The sequence below is a fragment of the Choristoneura fumiferana genome, chromosome 28 (genome assembly GCF_025370935.1).
Source record: "Choristoneura fumiferana chromosome 28, NRCan_CFum_1, whole genome shotgun sequence".
Lineage (NCBI taxonomy): Eukaryota > Metazoa > Arthropoda > Insecta > Lepidoptera > Tortricidae > Choristoneura > Choristoneura fumiferana.
In genome coordinates, this window is record NC_133499.1 from 8019515 (window position 1) to 8040484 (window position 20970).

Genomic DNA, 20970 nt, shown 5'->3' on the forward strand with positions numbered 1-20970 from the left:
GGATAAATACAGAAGAATAATAATGTTTCACAGCCCTCGGTACCGCTCTGCTTTCAGAGCAGGACATGAGTACGTGAGAGCTAACTTTGGGGGCGGCGGTAAGCTAGCCTTCGGAATCCAAAAGCTAACTATTATAATTTCAACATTGGCAGACTTAATTAATGTATGTATCTCCTTTTTGTCTGATGGTGGAAGCATTTAACACTTCTACATAACGTAGATATAAGGTTAAGATGTTTAGATTTAGGTTCATAACTAAGGGACCTCATACATCCCTGTATTTTTTATATATTTACTATCTTTAATCTATATAGTTTTAGTTCAAGAAAACAAATAATACAGATAAAATAAATACTTTGTTATGATAACTTTTGTTCTGAGAGGAGGCCTGTGCCCAGCAGTGGGACGTATATAGGCTGGGATGATGATGATGATGATGATGATAACTTTCATGTTTAAAATAATTGTATTTACATTTTATGTTTTGAAAAAATGGGTGTCACTCTTCCCCGGCCCTGATAATACCGGGATGGAAATACCGACCCTGTTTTCGTGTACACGCCCATAGAAGCTCCTGTCAGTTTCTATGGGCGTGTACACAAAAAAAAGGGCCGGTATTTCCATGTCGGCGTTATCCGGGCCGGCAAAGAGTGTCACCCGAAAAATATTTTTTTTGTACTACTGGATGGCAAACAAGCAAGTGGGTCTCCTGATGGTAAGAGATCACCACCGCCTATAAACATCTGCAACACCAGGGGTAATGCAGACGCGTTGCCAACCTAGAGGCCTAAGATGGGATACCTCACGTGCCAGTAATTCCACCGGCTGTCTTACTCTCCACGCCGAAACACAACAGTGCAAGCACTGCTGCTTCACGGCAGGATTAGCGAACAAGATATTATGTAGGTAAATTGCGTGAGAATACAATAATCTGGTAGTGACATCCTGGTAGTCCGGCCAGGATCGTCTCCGCAGGACGGAACTCTTCAACGGTTAATGGCATCGACTTGAACTTTGGTATGTAAAACCTTGTATTAAAATAGAAATTTATTATTGATTTTGAAAATCAATCCGATCATTCCATAGACACAAGAATGAATCATCTACCAATTAAGATTAACAAAACACAATAGTATGTTTGTCTGTAGCTGTAGACCTTGACCGAATACAAACACGGTGATAGCCGGGAGGCATTTTAGTCTAAGTACAATACTTAAACACTTGTATGACCTCACTAACATGTCCTTTTTTGGTCTAACCACTTCATTTGTTTGACATGAACTTAAGTACGACCTGGGGCGCATTGAATCCCAATTTAAACTCATCATCATCATCATCGGCTGACCGTAGGTCGTCCACTGTAGGACATAGTGCCGTGGGCTGATGGGGACCATCGTGAGTGCTGCCTTCTGGCCGAAAGACGTCGGGTTCCGGGGCACCATGCGACAGATGAATGCGACGTCGGGGACGGTGACTCAGCGGGTCACGCCGTTTTGTCACTAAATTAGTTTTCATCACACTTGCTCGTAAACAGTGTCAAAACATGCAGGCTACCTTGGTTGCAACCCCCAAATAAAACCCTCGACCTAAATGTGCTTGTCATGAAGCCCGTGGTCGGTAAATGAGTCATTGCGCGTACTAATTTTCTTGTCATGAGCCCAAGGACGGTCAATGAGTCCGGGCCCGTACTGATGGAGCTGCGCGCACTGCTGCGCATGGCGCGTAGCAGCAGGACCACATGCACACGCGCTCAGGCAGATGCTGAGGGAGGGGGAGGGCAGCGCTGCCAAGAGCGCAGCCTATGGTATCGCCAATATTAGGAACAATTATATTTTTTCTTTTACAAATATAAAATTTTACTCGCAAGTGTGATGAAAAACATGTATGTCGCACGGGCGGTACTAGAATTACGAACATCGACTCATTAAAGCCCTCAGTCTTCGACTTCGGGCTTCTAATAGACTCTCGTTCGTAATTCCTTATTTACCGCCCTTAAGACACAATGTACTATTAAATATTATCAGACTATAAATGCGAAAGTTTGTGAGTGAGTGAGTATGTTTGTTACTGCTTCACTCTACCCAGCCGCCTGTGTAGCTATCTACACTCCTTAATGTAGATAACTGGACATCCTACTATATTATGTATGTATGTAAATACTTTATTGTACATAAAACACAAAAATAATACAAAAGAAACAACAAACAAAAGAGTACAAAGGCGAACTTATCCCTAAAAGGGATCTTTTCAAACTAACCTAAACAGGAAAGGAAAACTTAAAGATAATATTATATTAATATTAATCCTACATTATAAATGTGAAAGTTTGTGAGTGAGTAAGTATGTTTGTTACTTCTTCACGCTGAAACGGCTGGACGGATTTGGATGAAACTTGGCAAAAAGTTAGTTTATAACCTGTATTAAAACATAGGATGCTTTTTATCTCGATATTCCCACGGGATAGGGATAAAATCTCGAAATAACAACCGCTAGATTTAGAGTCATGAAATTTAGCATGGTGTTTTAATTTAACGTCAATGAAAACCACGGTGTAATTTTAGGGATTCTAACGAGAATTTAATAAAACCCCGGAATTTCAATTCAACTGCTGTATCTAATGATTTACGCGTGCGAAGCCGCGAGTAAACGCTAGTACTAAATTAAAACGTTGATGTAAATAATGGAATATCTCATACTCATACTCATACTCATACTCTTTTATTGGTAATCATTATTACATGTAATTTGTTTAAATTAATCTAATATATTCTAAGAACTAATTTAAATAATTTCAGTAAATAATAGCCGTTGGCTGAAATTAAGGAACTCATCAAAAGTGTAGAATGTGTGCTCGACAAGCCAGTATCCGTAGTAGTCTCCGTATGAGCAGGGCTTTAAGTGACTATATTTAACTCATATGTCGCTTGCCAGTTGCCGGCATGTTTATATTCTGGATTGGCAATTGACAGTCATTTTGCAAGATGGCGGACGCGACATGTCGCAACAACAGCGGGGCATCGTGGCAACCGTCGGCAGAAAAAGCATAAACGAGTTCATGTTAAAATTTTCGTTTTTATTACAAGCTTCTAAGATTGGTTTTTGGTATCTTTTTGTATTTTTTATTTCAATTCCAATTTTTTGTTAGGTACTTTTACGGTCATCCCGTAAAACCCATATCGGTAATACAAACTGAAATACAGATGCACAGAAAAACCAGAAAAATAAGACCAGTGCTGGGAATCGAACCCAGGTCCTCGGCATTCCGTGCCGCGTGCTATACCGCACCGCCGCTGGACAACGGTACAGACTCGAATTTCTCCTATGCACCACATATCTCACCCTGTTTGTTTCTTATTTAGTCACTTAAGCAGCGACACTAGCGACATCTACTAGCATGTATATTGTCAAGCTTTTATTTAGTTTCACCTGTCCCGTTGTCTGTCTGTCCGTAATCAAATCTTGCAAGTTAAATTTGTCCAACTTCCAGTAGTCAGATTGACTTGAAATTTGGAATACTTATGTAAATCGCGTAACAATATAATAATCTGGTAGTGACATCCTGGTGGTCCGGCCAGGATCGTCTCCACAGGACGGAACTCTTCAACGGTTAATAACATCGACTTGAAATTTGGACATGAAACTACCGTGTGACACTCATATTAAATGATATTATAACGGATAACTCACGTCTTAAACCGAGTTTAGTTCGACATGTTCCTGGCTATTTCGTAGCTTATTTTAAAGCAGCCAGAAGCTACTGCTTTCTGGATTGGTATTTAAGCGAGTCCATTTTGTAACATTATGTTGAACGGGGCGTGTTGCAAGACGTCGCGAGGTAGCGTCGGCAGATTTGATCTTTAATAAAGTATGTGTGTAAGAGCCGAGATAGCCTGGTGATTTGACCATTGACCTCACAAGCTGACGATCGTGGGTTCAAACTACGGCTAACAAAACCCTTCTATAGGTATAATAAATGCGACAGTTTGTAGAGTATGTGTTTGTGTGTATGTTTGTTAGTCCTTCACGCTAAAACGACTGGACGGATATGGTATGCAGATAGCTGTATCATCATCATCATTCCAGCCTATATACGTCCCACTGCAGGGCACAGGCCTCATCTCTGAATGAGAGGGCTTGGGCAGTAGTTCCCACGCGGGCCCTGTGCGGATTGGGAACTTCACACACACCGTTGAATTGCTTCGCAGGTTTCCTCACGATGTTTTCCTTCACCGTAAAGCTCGTGGTGAATTTAAAATGTAATTCCGCACATGAATTTCAAAAAATTCAGAGGTGCGAGCCGGGGTTTGAACCCACGGTCCTCTGCTTGAGACGCCATAGGTCAAACCACTCGGCCACCACGGCTTAGATAGCTGGATATCTGGAATAAAACATAGGCTACTTTTTATCCCGATATTCCCACGGGATAGGGATAAAATCTCGAAACAACAACCGCTGGGCTAAGTCATGAAATTTGACCTGATTGTTTTTAATGTAACATCAATGAAAACCACGATTTAATTTTGGGGAATTCCCACAGGAATTTTTAAATGTCCCGAAATTTCAATTCAGCTGCTGGTTTTTATGATTTACGTGTGCGAAAATGCGGGTAAACACTAGTTAATAAATAAACATTATGACGATTTTTCTGCAGACCATAGCTTACTCCAAAAGCAATGTTTATGTTTGTGTTGCAGCTTTATCAAGTCATATTAAATTAACATAGTGCTATTCGACATACAACTTATGACCTGGCTTTTAGTTTAGGCTGTATGCCGAGAAGTTAGGCAACCCAGCGTAACATAGAAAGTATAATATTACACATCTCCACTCATATTATTATAAACAGGATAGATTTGTTTTGTATTGTATGTATGTTTGATTTGTATTTTTAACCACCAACGCAAAAAGATAGATAGAATAGTTAATTTCTGCTAAGGGTTACATTTTTAATTTACATTTGTTTTGCCAAACTACAGAGCAGTTTGTCGGCACTTTAGCTTTTGGTTTATAAAGTTACAAACAGGATAGTTAGTATTAAGACTTGATATGGTTAGTGTTATGTTATGACTTAAGGCTATAAAAAAATGATTTTATACTATTAGAGAAACCAGAATTTATCATTAAATAATTAATATTTTAATTAGGTATCTATAAAGAATTTTTTCAAAGAGGGGAGTTATATGTTTGACCGCTGTGTGTCTGTCTGTGGCATTGTAGCTTTTCAACGGGTACACCGATTTGAATGCGGTTTTTTATTTGAAAGCAGGTTTTCTAGCGATGGTTTTTAGACAAGTTTAATCATAATCGGTTCAGCCGTTTTTGAGACATTGAATTTTGAAGTGATAAAGTCGGGGTTTTCCAAATTTTTGTTGGGTTTGTTTTGTTGTTCTTTATTTTCATGCCCCCCCGTACCTACCTAAAAATCAATGTTATAGTAGTCTAGAACTCTGTTAAATACCTATCTTAAACTTTTGGTCGGGACTCATTTCTGGGATATTCTAACCGAATCCGAAAGGAGGAGGTTTTATTTCGAATCATGTTTGAATGTATGAATTTTACGAAAATACATAGATGCCCAAACAAAAAAACAGAAAAAAATAGACCAGCTACTGGGAAAAAAAACAAAACAATAAAATACAAAAAGACTCCAAAAACCAATCTTGTATGTTTTTTTTGTTGGTAACGTGAATAAAAATATCTCTTTTCTTACAATTAATCTTTGCATACAATTAAAATGTAATCCCTATTTGGACGTATGTTTTCATCCAATTAAAATCCGGTAGGTTAAGCCATTAAAAGCACGTCTGTCTGTATGTGTCTCGTTACAGTGAAATACGGTGACAGTTAAAAAAGTGCCTCTTTCGCACGATAAGAAGAAATTAATCGAGACCGGTTTAAATATAGTTTGTAAGTGTACATTAAAAAAGTAATTATGGCACCCATATGCGAAAGTTTGTGTCTGTTTGTTTTTTACTTCATCACGTCTAAACCGCTGAACCGATTTAGATGAAATTCAGTATACAGATAGTTTGAACAACGGGGAAGGACATAGGGTAGTTTTTATCCGGGAAAATTGCAGTTCCCGCGGGATAGCGGAACCGACTTCTACGCGGACGGAGTCGCGGGTAACGGCTAGTTTTGTAATAAAACACAACGTTTATCGTGATTTAGTAGCTATCCAAAATAACTTTACCAACAAAAAGTTGGAAAATCCCCGAAATTGTCACTTCAAAGTTCAATATCTCAAAAACGGCTGAACCAATTTCAATTAAACATGTCTAAAAACTATTGCTAGAAACCCTGATTTCAAATAAAAAAAACCGCATTCAAGTCGGTTTACCCGTTTAAGAGCTACGGTGCCACAGGCAGACAGACTGACACACAGCGGTCAAACTTATAACACCCCTCTTTTTAACTGTTACAAAACTGTCTTTGGTCGTTTAAAATCCACATCTATTCAAATTCTCGCTTCTTTCGAAACTAAATCAAACTAATATAATCCATTAAAAAACACATTTTCGGGCGCCATTACGAAAATGCTCATTGAAAACAAAATGGCGACCTTTGATCAGCTGATTGTGACATTGCCTGGTGTTTATATTTTTATAAACAATGTTTCTAAGGTCATATAACCAATCAGCATGATTATCATTTTATTGATAGAGTACATTGACGATGAGTTTTAAATTTTGTATAAAGGCCGTTTTTTAGGGTTCCGTCATAGTTTATTTCGTTCTTCCGTCTTCTTTTAACGCCGACGCAAAAAGAGGGGTGTTATAAGTTTGACCGCTGTGTGCGACTGTCTCTGTGTCTGTCTGTGGCACGGCAGATTTGAATGCGGTTTTTTATTTGAAAGCAGGTTTTCTAGCGATGGTTCTTAGATATGTTTTATCCAAATTGGTTCCGCCGTTTTTGAGATATTGAACTTTGAAGTGACAATGTCGGAGGTTTTCCAAGTTTTTGTGGGTTAGGTTATAATTATCCGATTGCTCATTAACAGTCATCAGCATTAATATCTGCGACAGCGGAGCGTGCAAAAATATCTGTCACGTCCTTCCGGCCCTAGAAATAGAGTCGTATCAGATTATGCACGCTTATTGTGTCAGACATTGGTGCTGGTGACTGTACCTATGTCTATTTTTTTCTTCCTCTCTTTAGCCTAAACTGTCTTACTACTGCTGCTGCTGGACATATTTTAACATTATGATTCGTCATGGCTGTTGAAGTGTCGTAAGCAAAATAATTTCAAAATGGCATCGGTGAAAAAAAATGGAGTGTTTTTTTTGTAACCATACTTAGGTATCAAATGTAAAAAATATAAAAGATGAAAACCAGATTGCCTCAAAAAAACAAGTCATAGTTTAGAACTGCAGTGTTGTTATATACTTCAACAATCTGGACCCATTACAGAGAATTTTTGATCTGGTCACGATTTTGAATGGGTCTATCATTCATAGTACATTCTGAATAAACTATATAATAATTTATTATTGAGCTTATTTGAAACAGTTGCTATGGGAACCGGTAACAGATTTTATCAATAAAATAACCCAAAAACATCATGACATTGAAATAGGTCTCTAAACAGGATTTCAAGAGTGACATTTAAAAAACTGGATGTCCAAAAGATTTAGCATAATCTTCTTGAATATTTCGTTAAATAAAAAAGCCATGTCTTGACTGCTTATACGGTCATGTGGTACAATACAAAGTATAAACATTATTTTATTTTATTATTTTTTTGAGCTGTATCCGTTAGTAATAAATCGAGTCATGATGCAGTACAACCTATCATTTGGAAACCTAAGGAACTAGTTTAAAAACAATCCTAAATAATATTTTTTTGACTATGAAAATACTCAATTAAAGTAAACATCCGAGCGTCAGACAAGCTAATGCCCAATAGATGACACCCTGCTGTCACCCCCACTTTTAATGACATAAAATTCAAAATGCCAACTATTGTGACAGCGACAAGCACACGTACTAACCTTGCATACTTTCATGTAGTTCGTTTTAAACTGAGTAAAAATCTTACCTTAGTTTTAGCCTGAAGCACACTGGCACCATTGCTGTTCACCACTCCGTTGTTGCACTGCGCCTTATGCACACACACATAGCCCTGTCCAGCACAAGTCTGCTGCAACTCCCCCCCCACATGATGGCTCTGCACATTACCCGTCCCTTGGAAAGCTTCGTCAATATTCGACTGAGTCTGCTGTTGCTGCTCGAAATCAAACTCGCTGGTCTTTTGGGTATTCTGAATCAGATTGACGTTGGTACCAGCGGTGGACGCCGTGAAAGGACTTGGTGAAGAGCCTGTGTATCCGCCAGCGAGTTTAGAGCCAGAGAAACCGGCGTTAGCAGCGAAACCCTGGTTGCCAGCTCCGAAAGCGTTCTGCCCATTGCCAGTGAAGGAGCTCTGGCTGGATTGTCTGAAGCTTGATTGACTGGCGCCTCCGTTAAACCCAGCGCCTTGGCCTGCTCCGAATTGGCTGCCTTGTCCGCTACCACCAAAGGAACCTCTACCTCCAGCGCCAAAAGCGGCTTGGCTGTTTGAGTTCGAGCTGAAAGCGCTCTGGCCTCCTTGCGCTCCGAACTGTCCTTGAGCGCCAAATTGAGCGCCTTGCCCTCTGGCGCCTTGAGCGCCAAAAGCTTGAGCTCCTTGTCCACTGGCTCCAAATTGGCTAGCTCCCTGGCTAGCTCCTTGGCTGGCTCCAAAAGCTCCTTGCGCTTGGAATCCAGAGCCAGACGCTCCGAACTTCCCAACTTGTCCGTTCAAGAACGGATTTTTGGACAAGTCAATGTCACCCTTGTTGGAGCTGCTGAATGAAGAGCTGGATGACTCGAATGACGATGACTGGAATCCAGGCTTCGCTTCAGCACCTTGCGCGCTGATGCCGAAGCCACCGGCACCTCCACCTAGTTTAGAGAAGTCGCCATTTAAGAAGGGATTCGCGGACAAGTCTATTTTGGCTCCGAAGCCGGCTCCGCCAGCACCGGTGCTCCCAGCTCCACCAGAGCTAGAAAAACTGGAGCTGGACTGGCTAAACTTTTCGAAGCCGCCACCGCCTCCAGTTGCTCCGCTTTTGAAGGGAGAGTTCTCATTCATCCACCAGAACGGACCATCTTTTGGGATTCCACCTTGAAGCACATTTCCAGCTGCGTGGAAACTGAATTCATTGCCAGTATCTGAAGCAGCTGCTGCTCTGAAGGCATCTATGTTTCCGAATTTTTCGATAACTCTTCCATCTTTGACTTTGAGGCCAGCGCAGCCTTTGTCGCTGGAGCATCCTTCGAAAGACGATTGTGTGTGGACCTCGCCTCCTGGCAAAGCTTGGATAGCAGCTAGCACGTCGTTAGGGCTTTTGATGTTTAAATTGGCGCCTCCTTTGCAGGTGGTGCATCGTTCTTCTCTGTTCTGTGGTTCGCTTTCGCTTTCTTCAATTGGAGAAGGGTCTTGGGGGAGAACTTTGATGTCTTCTAAGTCGTCAGCTCGCGCTTGCGCTATGACCACGCATAGCGCTACGAAAGCCGCTAGGAGTGGCTTCATTGTTCTGTAACAAAGGAATATTGGTTAGTTTATCTTTTTTATTATCCCTGTCATCATTTACATCATCGTCATTATAATCATCATAATTTCACTTTTCACCACGAGACCACTAAATTTATCCTGTTTTTAGGGTTCCGTAGCCAAAATGGCAAATATGAACTCAGGGACTATCAATGCTAGAAAGCTGTAATTTTGCACGACAAAATGGTACAATACATTTTTTTTATAGTACCTCCCATAAACGTAAAGTGGGGGTGATTTTTTTTCTCATCCAATCTTATAGTGTGGGGTATCGTTGGATAGGTCTTTTCTAGGGGTTGATAAAACGATTTTTCGGTTCAGTGATTTGTTTGCAAAATATTCAACATTAAAGTGAAAATTTTCATTAAAATAGAGCGTACCCCCCCTCTCTTAAATCCAAGCCGGTGGGTGGAAAAAATTTAAAAAATTCAGGATGGTAGTGAGTATATCAAACTTACAAGAAAAACTATAACGGTTAAGTTATTATTATTATCTATAGATTTATGTTTGAGACAGTCTCAAATACCTATACTAAAATGTCTGCCAGTTCTCGTATAAAATGTCGATATAATCAAGCGCACATAAATTTAAAGAAAAACAATATTTATTGCTTAAATCTTTATTGGTACAGGTTTCATATTTTATGATTTCGTCTACCTGAGACCTGATGGCGCTTGATTTTACCTGATTATAATCACCTATTAAATTGTAGGTATGTCGAAATATACGACACATGGCTGAACAAATATCCAGTATAAGCAGAGCACTGCTTTTAATAAAAAGCCGCCAAGAGCGTGTCAGACACGCCCGTAATAGGGTTCCGTGGCCATTACGAAAAAATGGAGTGATATTTTTCTAAGGATTTCGTATTTTATACGGAATCTTCCATAGTTTAGGTATATTTTATACCTTTCGCTGCTATTTATTCTTAAACTACTAATAATTTTCAAGCAAACTTAACCGTTATAGTTTTCCTTGAAAGTTTGATATACTTACTACCATCCTGGTTTTTTTTTAATTTTTCCACCCACCGGTTTAGATTTTAGAGGCTCGATTTTAATGAAAATTTTGCACTTTAAAGTTGAATATTTCGCAAACAAATCGCTGAATCGAAAAATCGTCTTAGCAAACCCCTAATGGTTTTAAAAGGCCTATCCAACGATACCCCACATTATAGGGTTGGATGAGAAAAAAAAATCAACCCCACTTCAGTCTATGGGAGGTACACTAAAAAAAAATGTTTTTAGTTTTTTATTGTACCATTTGGTCGGCATAGTTTACATATATATCCGTGCAAAATTACAGCTTTCTAGCATTGATAGTCCCTGAGCAAAGCCGCGGACGGACGGACAGACAGACAGACATGGCGAAACTATACGAGTAAGGGTTCCGTTTTTGCCATTTTGGCTCCAGAACCCTAAAAATGTACGCAGTGCGGGGTCGTTTTATATTGATTATCCCAATCGATTTATTATTTGCTGTGAGGTTTTCATTATGTGCTTGCTAGTATCATTCATAACTAAGTATATGATATATTCAATTGTTAAGTTGAATTAAATATTATAGTAAACTAACACAGTATATAGTACATACGAATTTTGGCGTGTTGCTTGAGCACAACGTATTTGGTGGCTGACTAGACCAATGCGAGAGCGATATGTAGCAGCAAAAAAAATATAAGAATAAGGTTCCATTTGTAACCCTAAATACTACATATAGGGTGCTATTTATATCTATTTTTGATGGTTATTACTTAAACAGACAATCATAAATTAAGATTTTCGGACTCCATTTTAGGGCTCCGGAGCCAAAATGGCAAAAACGGAACCCTTATAGTTTTGCCATGTCTGTCTGTCTTTCTGTCTGTCTGTCTGTCCGTGGCTTTGCTCAGGGACTATCAATGCTAGAAATCTGTAATTTTGCACGGATATATATTTAAACTATGCTGACAAAATGGTACAATAAAAAAATAAAATAATTTTTTTTAGGGTAGGGTGATTTTTTTTTCTCATCCAACCCTATAGTGTAGGGTATCGTTGGATAAGTCTTTTAAAACCATTAGGGGTTTGCTAAGACGATTTTTCGATTCAGTGATTTTTTTTGCGAAATATTCAACAGGAAAGTGCACATTTTCATTAAGATCGAGCGTCCCCCCCTCTCTAAAATCTAAACCGCTGGGTGGAAAAATTTGAAAAAATTCAGGATGGTAGTAAGTATATCAGACTTATAAGGAAAACTATATCGTCCCCTTACAACCAGAATCGCTTAAAGTCACTTTTGTGCAAAACTGAGTTAAATATATCGTTAGAATGTACTTTCCAAGATCTACATGCTGTTGAAACCCGTTTTTACTGTACGATACTCCAATACCGAGTTACGTTTTTCTTAAGCTCACTTAAAGCCGATTTTTAAGAAAATCAACAGCCAAAAACAACTACGCGTCGGTTAAACAGCATTTTTTTTATTTTACAACAGCAAAAATATTTTAATGTCAAACAAGCGATTTTGGAATGTTAAGATTTCAATAAAAATGCAATTTGAGTACTGCCTAAAAGTGCTAAAATAATGTTAGTAGGTTTCGCCTGTTGAGCATTACTTTATATTTCAATTATTGCAACAGCGAAAACAAACTAAATATAATATAGGCGATATTGCTTGTAACAATGTTTGCTTCGACCATAAGAAGCGCTACAGCCAAAATCGCTTAAGTATCGCTTAGACGTTCCGCGCTGTATTGTAAAGTAGTGTGCACTTTGTGTAGGCTAGCTTAGTCGGTTCGTACACGCTTGAAATGATTCATAATAAGTAATTAAGTAATTTTTAAAAACTTATTTAGGTAATTATAGATCTGTTCACTAACGAAAGTCTCCCCCTCCACATTCTATAATTGTAATTGTACCTAAACGTATCCGTACGACAAGTCTATGTGTGCGTAGCTCGAACTTGTCCTCATGGCTTCAGTCGCAAGCGTACCGTCAGTCACGCACACTAAGACTAAGACAATGTGTAAGTACTTAAGAGGTTTTCTCGTGTACATTAATAATTAGCTGTGGAGGGGCGCGCCTTTGTGAGTGAACAGATCTATGTATAACAGCGATTCACTTGCCGTAATTTAAAAGTGTTTTTCTTTCAGATGACGATAAGGAGCATGGATATTCAGGTTTCGATGAACTAAATAAGCCGCGTATCCACTAAAGGCAGCCTCGGGCCGAGCGGCTGCCTCGCTTCGAGGCCGCGCAAGTGGAGACGCTGCCAAAGGCACGGCTCAGACTGAGGCTCCTTTGAGCACGGCCAAAAAACCGAAAATATGACTCGGCTCGCGGGGCTCGGCCTGAGGCTGCTCTAATGGATACGTGGCTATAGAAAAACATATAACCAGATCCAACAGACCGTCAAAATGAACCGTGATTGTCATTTAGATAACCTACTTATTTACTACTTCGTATCGTAGGTACCTCGTATCAATGAAAAGCTTATCACAGCATAAAACATTTACGTAGTCACACATTTTCATTGTTCTTGGCTTAGGTACCTAATATTAATTATCCATGGCTGGTTTGAGTAGCCACAGCTAAGACAAGCAGTGATGAAGAAGAAGACTGATGATTATTACCATTAAGGTTATTTTTCATCACTGCTTGTCTCAGCTGTGACTACGTCCGGCACACGCTCAATAACGTCTTCATCACAGGCCAGTGCAACCAGCCATGGTGAATCTCCGGTATAACATTTTTTTTGTAAAAAGTCATTAAATCTTTATTTTTTTTAGCTGCGCTTATTGGCAGTGGATTAGTGTATAGCTTTTTAATGCAGGTAGTTTAAATTCTTCTACTGAAAGAGGTTCAACAGAGTTTGGATTCGATTTTCTGTTGCCTTGTCTTGTTCGACGGTTGGTTTGCAAAGTTACAGGCCTGGTATCAAAACTCAAAAAGTCAGACGACATGTTGTAATTGATAAAAATATTACCTATACAAATATTAAGCCAAGAACAATGAAAATGTGTGACAACGTAAATGTTTTATGCCGTGATAAGCTATTCATTGATACGACATACCTACGATACGAAGTAGTAAATGGTAGGTATCTAAATGACACTCGCGGTTCATTTCAACGGTCTGCTGGATCTGGTTATACCTATGTTTTTCTATTTAGTTCATCGAAACCTGAATATCCATGCTCGTTATCGTTTTGATGAAGAAGAAGACTGATGGTTATTACCATTACGGTTCCTTTTTCATGACTGTTTGAGTGGTTACTTTGAGCCTTGAGACGCTAAGTGCCTTTTTATTAAAATGTTTGAATAAAATATGTTTTTTGTTGTATGCATGTAATCAAAAGTTCCATAATTAAATGTATTAAGCAGCACATATGATATTAAAGGAATAACGTAATATATCTCACATATACTAGAAATATACTACTATATTTAAGACTTTAGCTCGCTAGTTTTCATTTATTTATATTTTTTGGCTATTTGGTACCTATTTGTTGAAATAGATTGATGGAACTCTTTCGAAAAATACAAGTTATATGTCTTTGAATGATAAAAACAAAACAGAATAATGCTACATTGCATATAAGCTAGAAAAACAGAAAAAAAGCCTAGAGTCAAAACATCTTAGAAATATTTTGCACTTTTAAGCGCGCTTAAGAGGTAAACTTTGTTTTGTTTACAGCCAATACCTCTTATTTGCGCTGAGACTTAACTAAAAACTTAAATTGTATAAAACATGTAAGCATTTTAACACTGTATTCGGCGAAAAATGCTTCAACTATGGACTTAAAATTATAGTTTATCCAATATATCTGCGTAAACTTGCTAGTTTAGAAGATAAAAAAAAACGTGTCTACAGGCAAAATCGCTTATCTGCAGTACCTTTTGAAGAAAAGCCCTATTTTAACCTACTCGGCGCGAGTATAGAGTAAATAACATAGCCCTATCCTATTAAGGGATAAATTATCTAAATAGAAACACAGAGATGTTTTTAGTATAACTAGCTTTTATAGGTTTTTAGAGCATGCAAACCTTTAAATGCGTTTTTCTCAAAACTACATTTCATGCAGATAAGCGATTCTGGTTGTAAGGGGACGATATGGGCTAAGTTTGCTTGAGAATTATTAGTAGTTTAAGAGTAAATAGCAGCCTAAGGTATAAAATATACCTAAACTTGGAAGATTCCGTATAAAATACGAAATCCTTAGAAAAATATTACTTAGTTGTAATGGCTATGAACTCTATTTTGGGCGTGTCCGACACGCTCTTGGCCAGTTTTGTTTGTGCTATAAGAGATATAATCATACCAAATTTCAAGTTTCTAGGACATCCGTAACTACCCTAAGAGGTTTTCGGTTACGACAATTTGCATGCAAACACCTTTAGTGACTGTATATCTTTCGAATGCGAGTTAGAATTTTGATTGTTTGACTGCTTGTTTAATATGAAGTACCTGGGCGACCGAGCTTTGCTCGGGCTAAAACTCAATAATAAGCGTTTTCCCAGAGATAAGACCAAGTTAGATCCAATAAAAAAACATGTTAGGTAGACCGTGTGCTCGACACGCTAATGCCCAATAGACGACACCCTGCTGTCATCTATTGGGACAAGAAAGTGACGAGCACTCGTACCTTTACCTTCCAAAATGTATTTTTTTTAACTGACCCATTTTAGTATTGAAAATACGGAAATTGGGAGAACCGAGCAAAGCTCGGACGCTATCAGATACTGTCTTCTAAACTGTTTACTTGACGAACAAACATACTATATCTATAGTTCACGGCCGAATATATTAATACTAATCACCCATCTTATTTAACACACGAAAAAAACCCACAACTTTTAACCTCATATTCTTAAAACACATAATAGGCGTAAAAATAAAATATAGACGCAAAAAAATGGTTCAAACTTGACATTTTAACTATAAAGATAAAGGATCTTTAGATGATGTTTGCTTTTGTATGTATGTCCATCTGTTTCCTAGTACAGCCTAAACCGGCGTATCAAAGGTAATGTCAAGGTTCAAATTCCAACGCTTCTGTTAATGTTGATTTATTGTTGTTAATGATATTATGTCCAAAACTTGATTTAATACTTCTTATTATGTAAGAAGCATGGAAGCCTGTGGCCTAGTGGCTTGACCTATGGCCCCTCAAGCAGAGGATCGTGGGTTCAAACCCCGGCTCGCACCTCTGAGTTTTTCGAAATTCACGTGCTAAATTACATTTGTAATTTACGAGTTAATACGGTGAAGTAAAACATCGTGAGGAGACCGGCACAAACCTGCGAAGCAATTCAATGGTGCGTGTGAAGTTCCCAATCAGCACTGGGCCCGCGTGGGAACTACAGCCCAAGCCCTCTCATTCTGAGAGGAGGCCTGTGCCCAGCATTGGGACGTATATAGGCTGGGATGATGACGAAGAAGTGTCAATTAGTTAATTTAGTATAGTTTGTTTATTTAAAGTGACCAATTGAGGCCTAAGATAAAATGTATCTTACTGGTTTAGTAACAGCCTATAAGGTCGTCCCAGTGTTCGACACGCTAATGCCCAATAGATGACATCTTGCTGTCACCTCTATTGCTAATAATATACAATTAAAGGTGACAACTATTGGGTCATTGACCACTCGTACGTTTACCATACGACCTTAAATAGCCCTAAATTGGGTAATTTTCTGGAATTTTTCATTTTTCACTCAAACAAAAAAATTGCAAAGGAAGCGCGTTAAAGTACGAAAGTGGGTGTTAGTGACGTCACACCGTGCTAAAAAGTGTTATATCTTCATAATTTTCTGTCAGATTATTTGTCGGATAAATTAGGATTTTTAGGATTTTAGAAGAAATTAAAGATTCTATAAGAAATGATTTGTTAAAAATATCGATAAATTGCTTGCACATCACTAGTTCAGTGTTAGTGAAACTTCTCCTACACACTATTAGCAAGACTTTTTACGTAGGCACAATAACCCTTGAACGTTTTGTCTGTCTGTTTGTCTTAAACTAGCTACATATTTAACTCAAAAAGTGGGTAATTTCTGCGTCAAAATATATATTTATTTTAAACTGTCAAAAAACATAGTAAAAGTTAATGTTTTGTCATCATTTAAAAGCCTTTTTGTAAAACATACATCAGGCTATATTTTACAGTCACCAAATAAACGAAAAACCCTTTCATTCGCGATAGAAACGCGTTTTTCTAATGACCTTTATGTGACTTTGTCTCGTTCCCATACAGAAGAGTTTAACGCGTGCTAAATAGAAACTTGCTTTCTATTTAGCAAATGCACGAAATGATCTCATATTAAGTACTAATACTGAAAAAGTAATTCGCTTTCATAAAATATGATTTGACCGACGGTTAAATGTGATGCCGTCTCCGTCTATTTGAACAATACAAACAGAGACGGCATCACACCTAACCGCCAGTTAACACTAATCGATGGATTGTGAAACAGCCCCTAAGTCTACTGTCCCTTGGAGCTGTGAAAAAATCAAACTTCTAAGCCAACGCAATCTAAAGATACAGCCGTTTATACTGCAAATTCGCAAGGGAATCCAAACTTACAGTGTACTTCCCGTGAACTCAGAATCTTGAAATTTAAGATAAAGGAAAAATTGCTAAAAGCATTAATCTAATAAGCTAATTTGTGACATTAATATAATTTTGCATTTTGCTTATTAACTTAGAATTTTAGAATTGTATGTATTCAAATTTGGACCTATGTTGTTCTTGAAAATAAATGAATTATTATTATTATTATTAATAATAATTTTTAGTTACATCATTCATATAATCAAAATATTTTTAATAATTTTAAACTTATTAGCAATAAAAACACCACAACTTTTACTTGTATACTTTTACTACAGGTTTGTACGGAACCCTCGGTGCGTGAGTCCGACTCGCACTTGGCCGGTTTTTTGTATGTATGTATGAGTATGTATGAAAGTGACATAACCTCACGTGGGCGCTCCATTGTATCATTTGTTTGATTAAGATATTTGTATGGGCGCGTCATTTCACACGACAGTGGCTTCTGACATTTTGTATGTATGAGTCAATTGAAGGTTTTTGCAATTTTCAAGTACTTTTTGTACAATGAGATGCGATGAAAGCTTGTTATAATAGTACATTGTGTGTTATGGGCGGTAAATAAGGGATTGCGAACGAGAGTCTATTAGATGACAGAAGTCGATGTATCCGTAATTGGGTTTGTCTAAAAAAATACTAACGCTTTTTTACAAGGTTTTTTAAAGTTTCACCCGTCCCGTTGTCTGTCTGTCTGGGTCTGTCTGTAATCAAATCTTGCAAGTTAAATTCGACCAACTTCCAGTAGTTGGATTGACTTGAAATTTGGCATACTTATGTAAATTGCGTGTCAATACAATAATCTGGTAGTGACATCCTGGTAGTCCGGCCAGGATCGTCTCCGCAGGACGGAACTCTTCAACGGTTAATGGCATCAACTTGAAATTTGGTATGCAAAGGTAGTTTGGGTGACAATGCAAGTGCAGTCAACAAAAAGTACAGTCAGCATAAAAACTCGTGGTAAAAATATTTTTTTTATTAAAACTAATTTAAAATTAATATTACCTAGTTCTGCCATACCAATGCTTATGTCGTAAATTTGACCTATATGCGTATGTTGCGCACCAGCATTATTGATTAAAAAGCATGTGCGAACATTTGAAATATACCACGAACTTCACGGTGAAGGAAAACGCCGCGAAGAAACCTGTATAAACCTGGGAAGTAGTTCAATGGTGCGTTTGATGTTCCCAATTCGCACTCACATTCTGATGAGAGTAGTTCTTCTCTAGTAGTACTCTACCCCCTTATTCATAAACGACAATCAAACCTATTTTAGTTAAAATGCCGCTAAAATTCGTTTGTCCTTATCTGTCACTTCGACATTTGTATTTGTTAGAAAGGGGCAAAGCATTTGTTAGTTAACATAGGCTTGTTAAGTTTTATGAATAAGGGGGTTAGAGTTTAGAGTAAAGTCTAGAAATTTTATATATTTCTTTGTTTTAATGTACGTATGTCGAGAATTACTAAACATACACTGCGGTTAAGCTATAAAGTGGTATGTTTGACGATCGCACTTAGCCGGCCTTCTGCTCAGCCAACATACATTGAGCAACATAGTACTATGTCTTTTTAACTGTATAAATACGCTAAGCCGAAAACATAACCTCGTACCTCCAATGTTTGTACACAAATCACATTTAAAAGATAAATATAACAAAATAAGCAAATTCAAGGGTAGTAAGATTGGTTTTTTGGAATCTTTTTGTATTTTTTATTTCAATTCCAAATTTTTACTTTTACGGTAATCCCGTAAAACCTAAATTGAAAATACAAACTGAAATATAGATGCACCAATGAATATGGTGATGAATATGGTGCATCTATATTTCAGTTTGTATTTTCAATTTAGGTTTTACGGGATGACCGTAAAAGTAAAAATTTTGAATTGAAATAAAAAATACAAAAAGATTCCAAAAAACCAATCTTAATTTGATTGCTTAGTAACGATATCTAGTCAAAGTCAAAGTCAAAATATCTTTATTCAATTTAGGCTATAACAAGCACTTATGAATGTCAAAAAAAAATCTACCACCGGTTCGGAAAAACCTCTGCTGAGAAGAATCCGGCAAGAAACTCAACGAGGTAATAGTAATAGATAATCTCTTGTCCGGGTGAGCGGTTAGTTCCAATGGAGTGCCAAAAAAGTTTCTCGATGAGGGCTACGGCATAGATGTCGCTAGCGTCACTGCTTAAGTGGCTAAATAAGAAACAAACAAGCTGAGATATGAGGTGCATAGGGGAAATTCGTGTCGGTACCGTTGACCATCAGTGGTGTAGCGGTATAGCACGCGGTACGGATTACCGAGGACCTGGGTTCGATTCCCAGTGATGGTCTTATTTTTCTGTTTTTCTGTGCATCTATATTTCAGTTTGTATTTTCAATTCAAGGGTAGTAAACAACATTTTTTTTTAAATATTTCAATGCAACGATAAAAATACATAAATGCAGTTTTTAGCAGTATTAACAGTATTTTTTAAAATAAGTAATTAAAATACAATAACTCTTTATTGCTCAGCAACACATAGCATAGTGTATTATTAGTATATTTTAATAACTTTACTAGCAGTTATCCGCGACTCCGTCCGCGGGGAATTCGGTTTCCACTATCCCGCGGGAACTATGCAATTTCCCGGGATAAAAACTATCCTATGTCCTTCCCCGGGACTCCAACTAAACCTAGGGCCATCCACGAAAACGCGTGATTTTGTCAAAATTAGACATTAATGAATAGAGAGCGGATTTGAAGAAGCGATTACAAGTTTAATATGGATAAGACTAGTACAGTTAGGGCTGTTTCACCATCCATTCATTAGTGTTAAGTGACGGTTAAATGTGATGCCGTCTCCGTCTATTCGAACAAAACAAATAGAGACGGCATTACACCGAACCGCCAGTTAACACTAATCAATGGATGGTGAAATAGCCCCTAAGTATTTATTTTTATCAAAAAGGTGCGTAATAAATAGGATAGTGTTTGAGCTATATGTACAGTCCGTGCCCTAACATAGGTATCCATTTTTCTATGCAACTAGTATGAAAAATGGATACATAAGTTATTGAGCCGACCGTACAAAATTCCTTTAACTAGAATAAAATATTTTTCTTTACATAATAGTTTGTTGCAAGAATAACATTGAAATAATTTAATACGTATCTATAAGATTGAATTGCGGCAAGTTAGTATGTAATAAGATAACTGTAAGACCAATAAACAAAATGATATATAATAAATAAATTTATTTATCTGTCTAACCAATCACACTAGTCATATCCATGTTAAGCTTGTAATCGCTACTTCAAATCCACTCTATATTAATGACATTGTATAAAGAACGTGTCATCGTGAATGACTCTACCTATATCTGTAAACCGAATTTCATCTTAACCGGTTCACCGGTTTAGACGTGATGAAGTAACAAATAAAAAAAACAAACAGACTTACATTTATAATACTCGTGGGATAAGTATCGAATAAAAGCTACTAATTAGTGTTCCCAGTAATTTATTAACACTAAAAGTTTTTTTTTTTTTTAATTTATTTAATCAAACGGCACATGCTAATAAACTAAATTTTGTATCGCCAAACTGTTACAGTCTGTTGGCGATGAAAACGCTCAATATATTTATTGAATCATGCACCATACAAAACAGTTCACAGCTAAAAACTAACATGCACAAAGTACCTACTTACATTTTTTTACATATTTCTTCTAAAAGGTTTGTTTTCAGTCTCTTTTTTAGGACCGTTTACTAAACTTAGGTTTGTCTCTTAACCACCCTATTTCGTTAAACAGCCTCGGCACTA

The 20970-nt window shown here is 37.6% G+C and overlaps 1 protein-coding gene across 1 annotated transcript in view; it reads right to left on the reverse strand.

The window, feature by feature from the left end:
- The window catches only part of LOC141443769 (uncharacterized), a 138196-nt gene that overhangs the window by 28085 nt on the left and 89141 nt on the right, over positions 1-20970 (reverse strand). Inside the window, 1 exon segment of the mRNA XM_074109117.1 lies at positions 8039-9557. Coding sequence (XP_073965218.1) covers positions 8039-9553 — 1515 coding nt within the window. The 5' untranslated portion in view covers positions 9554-9557.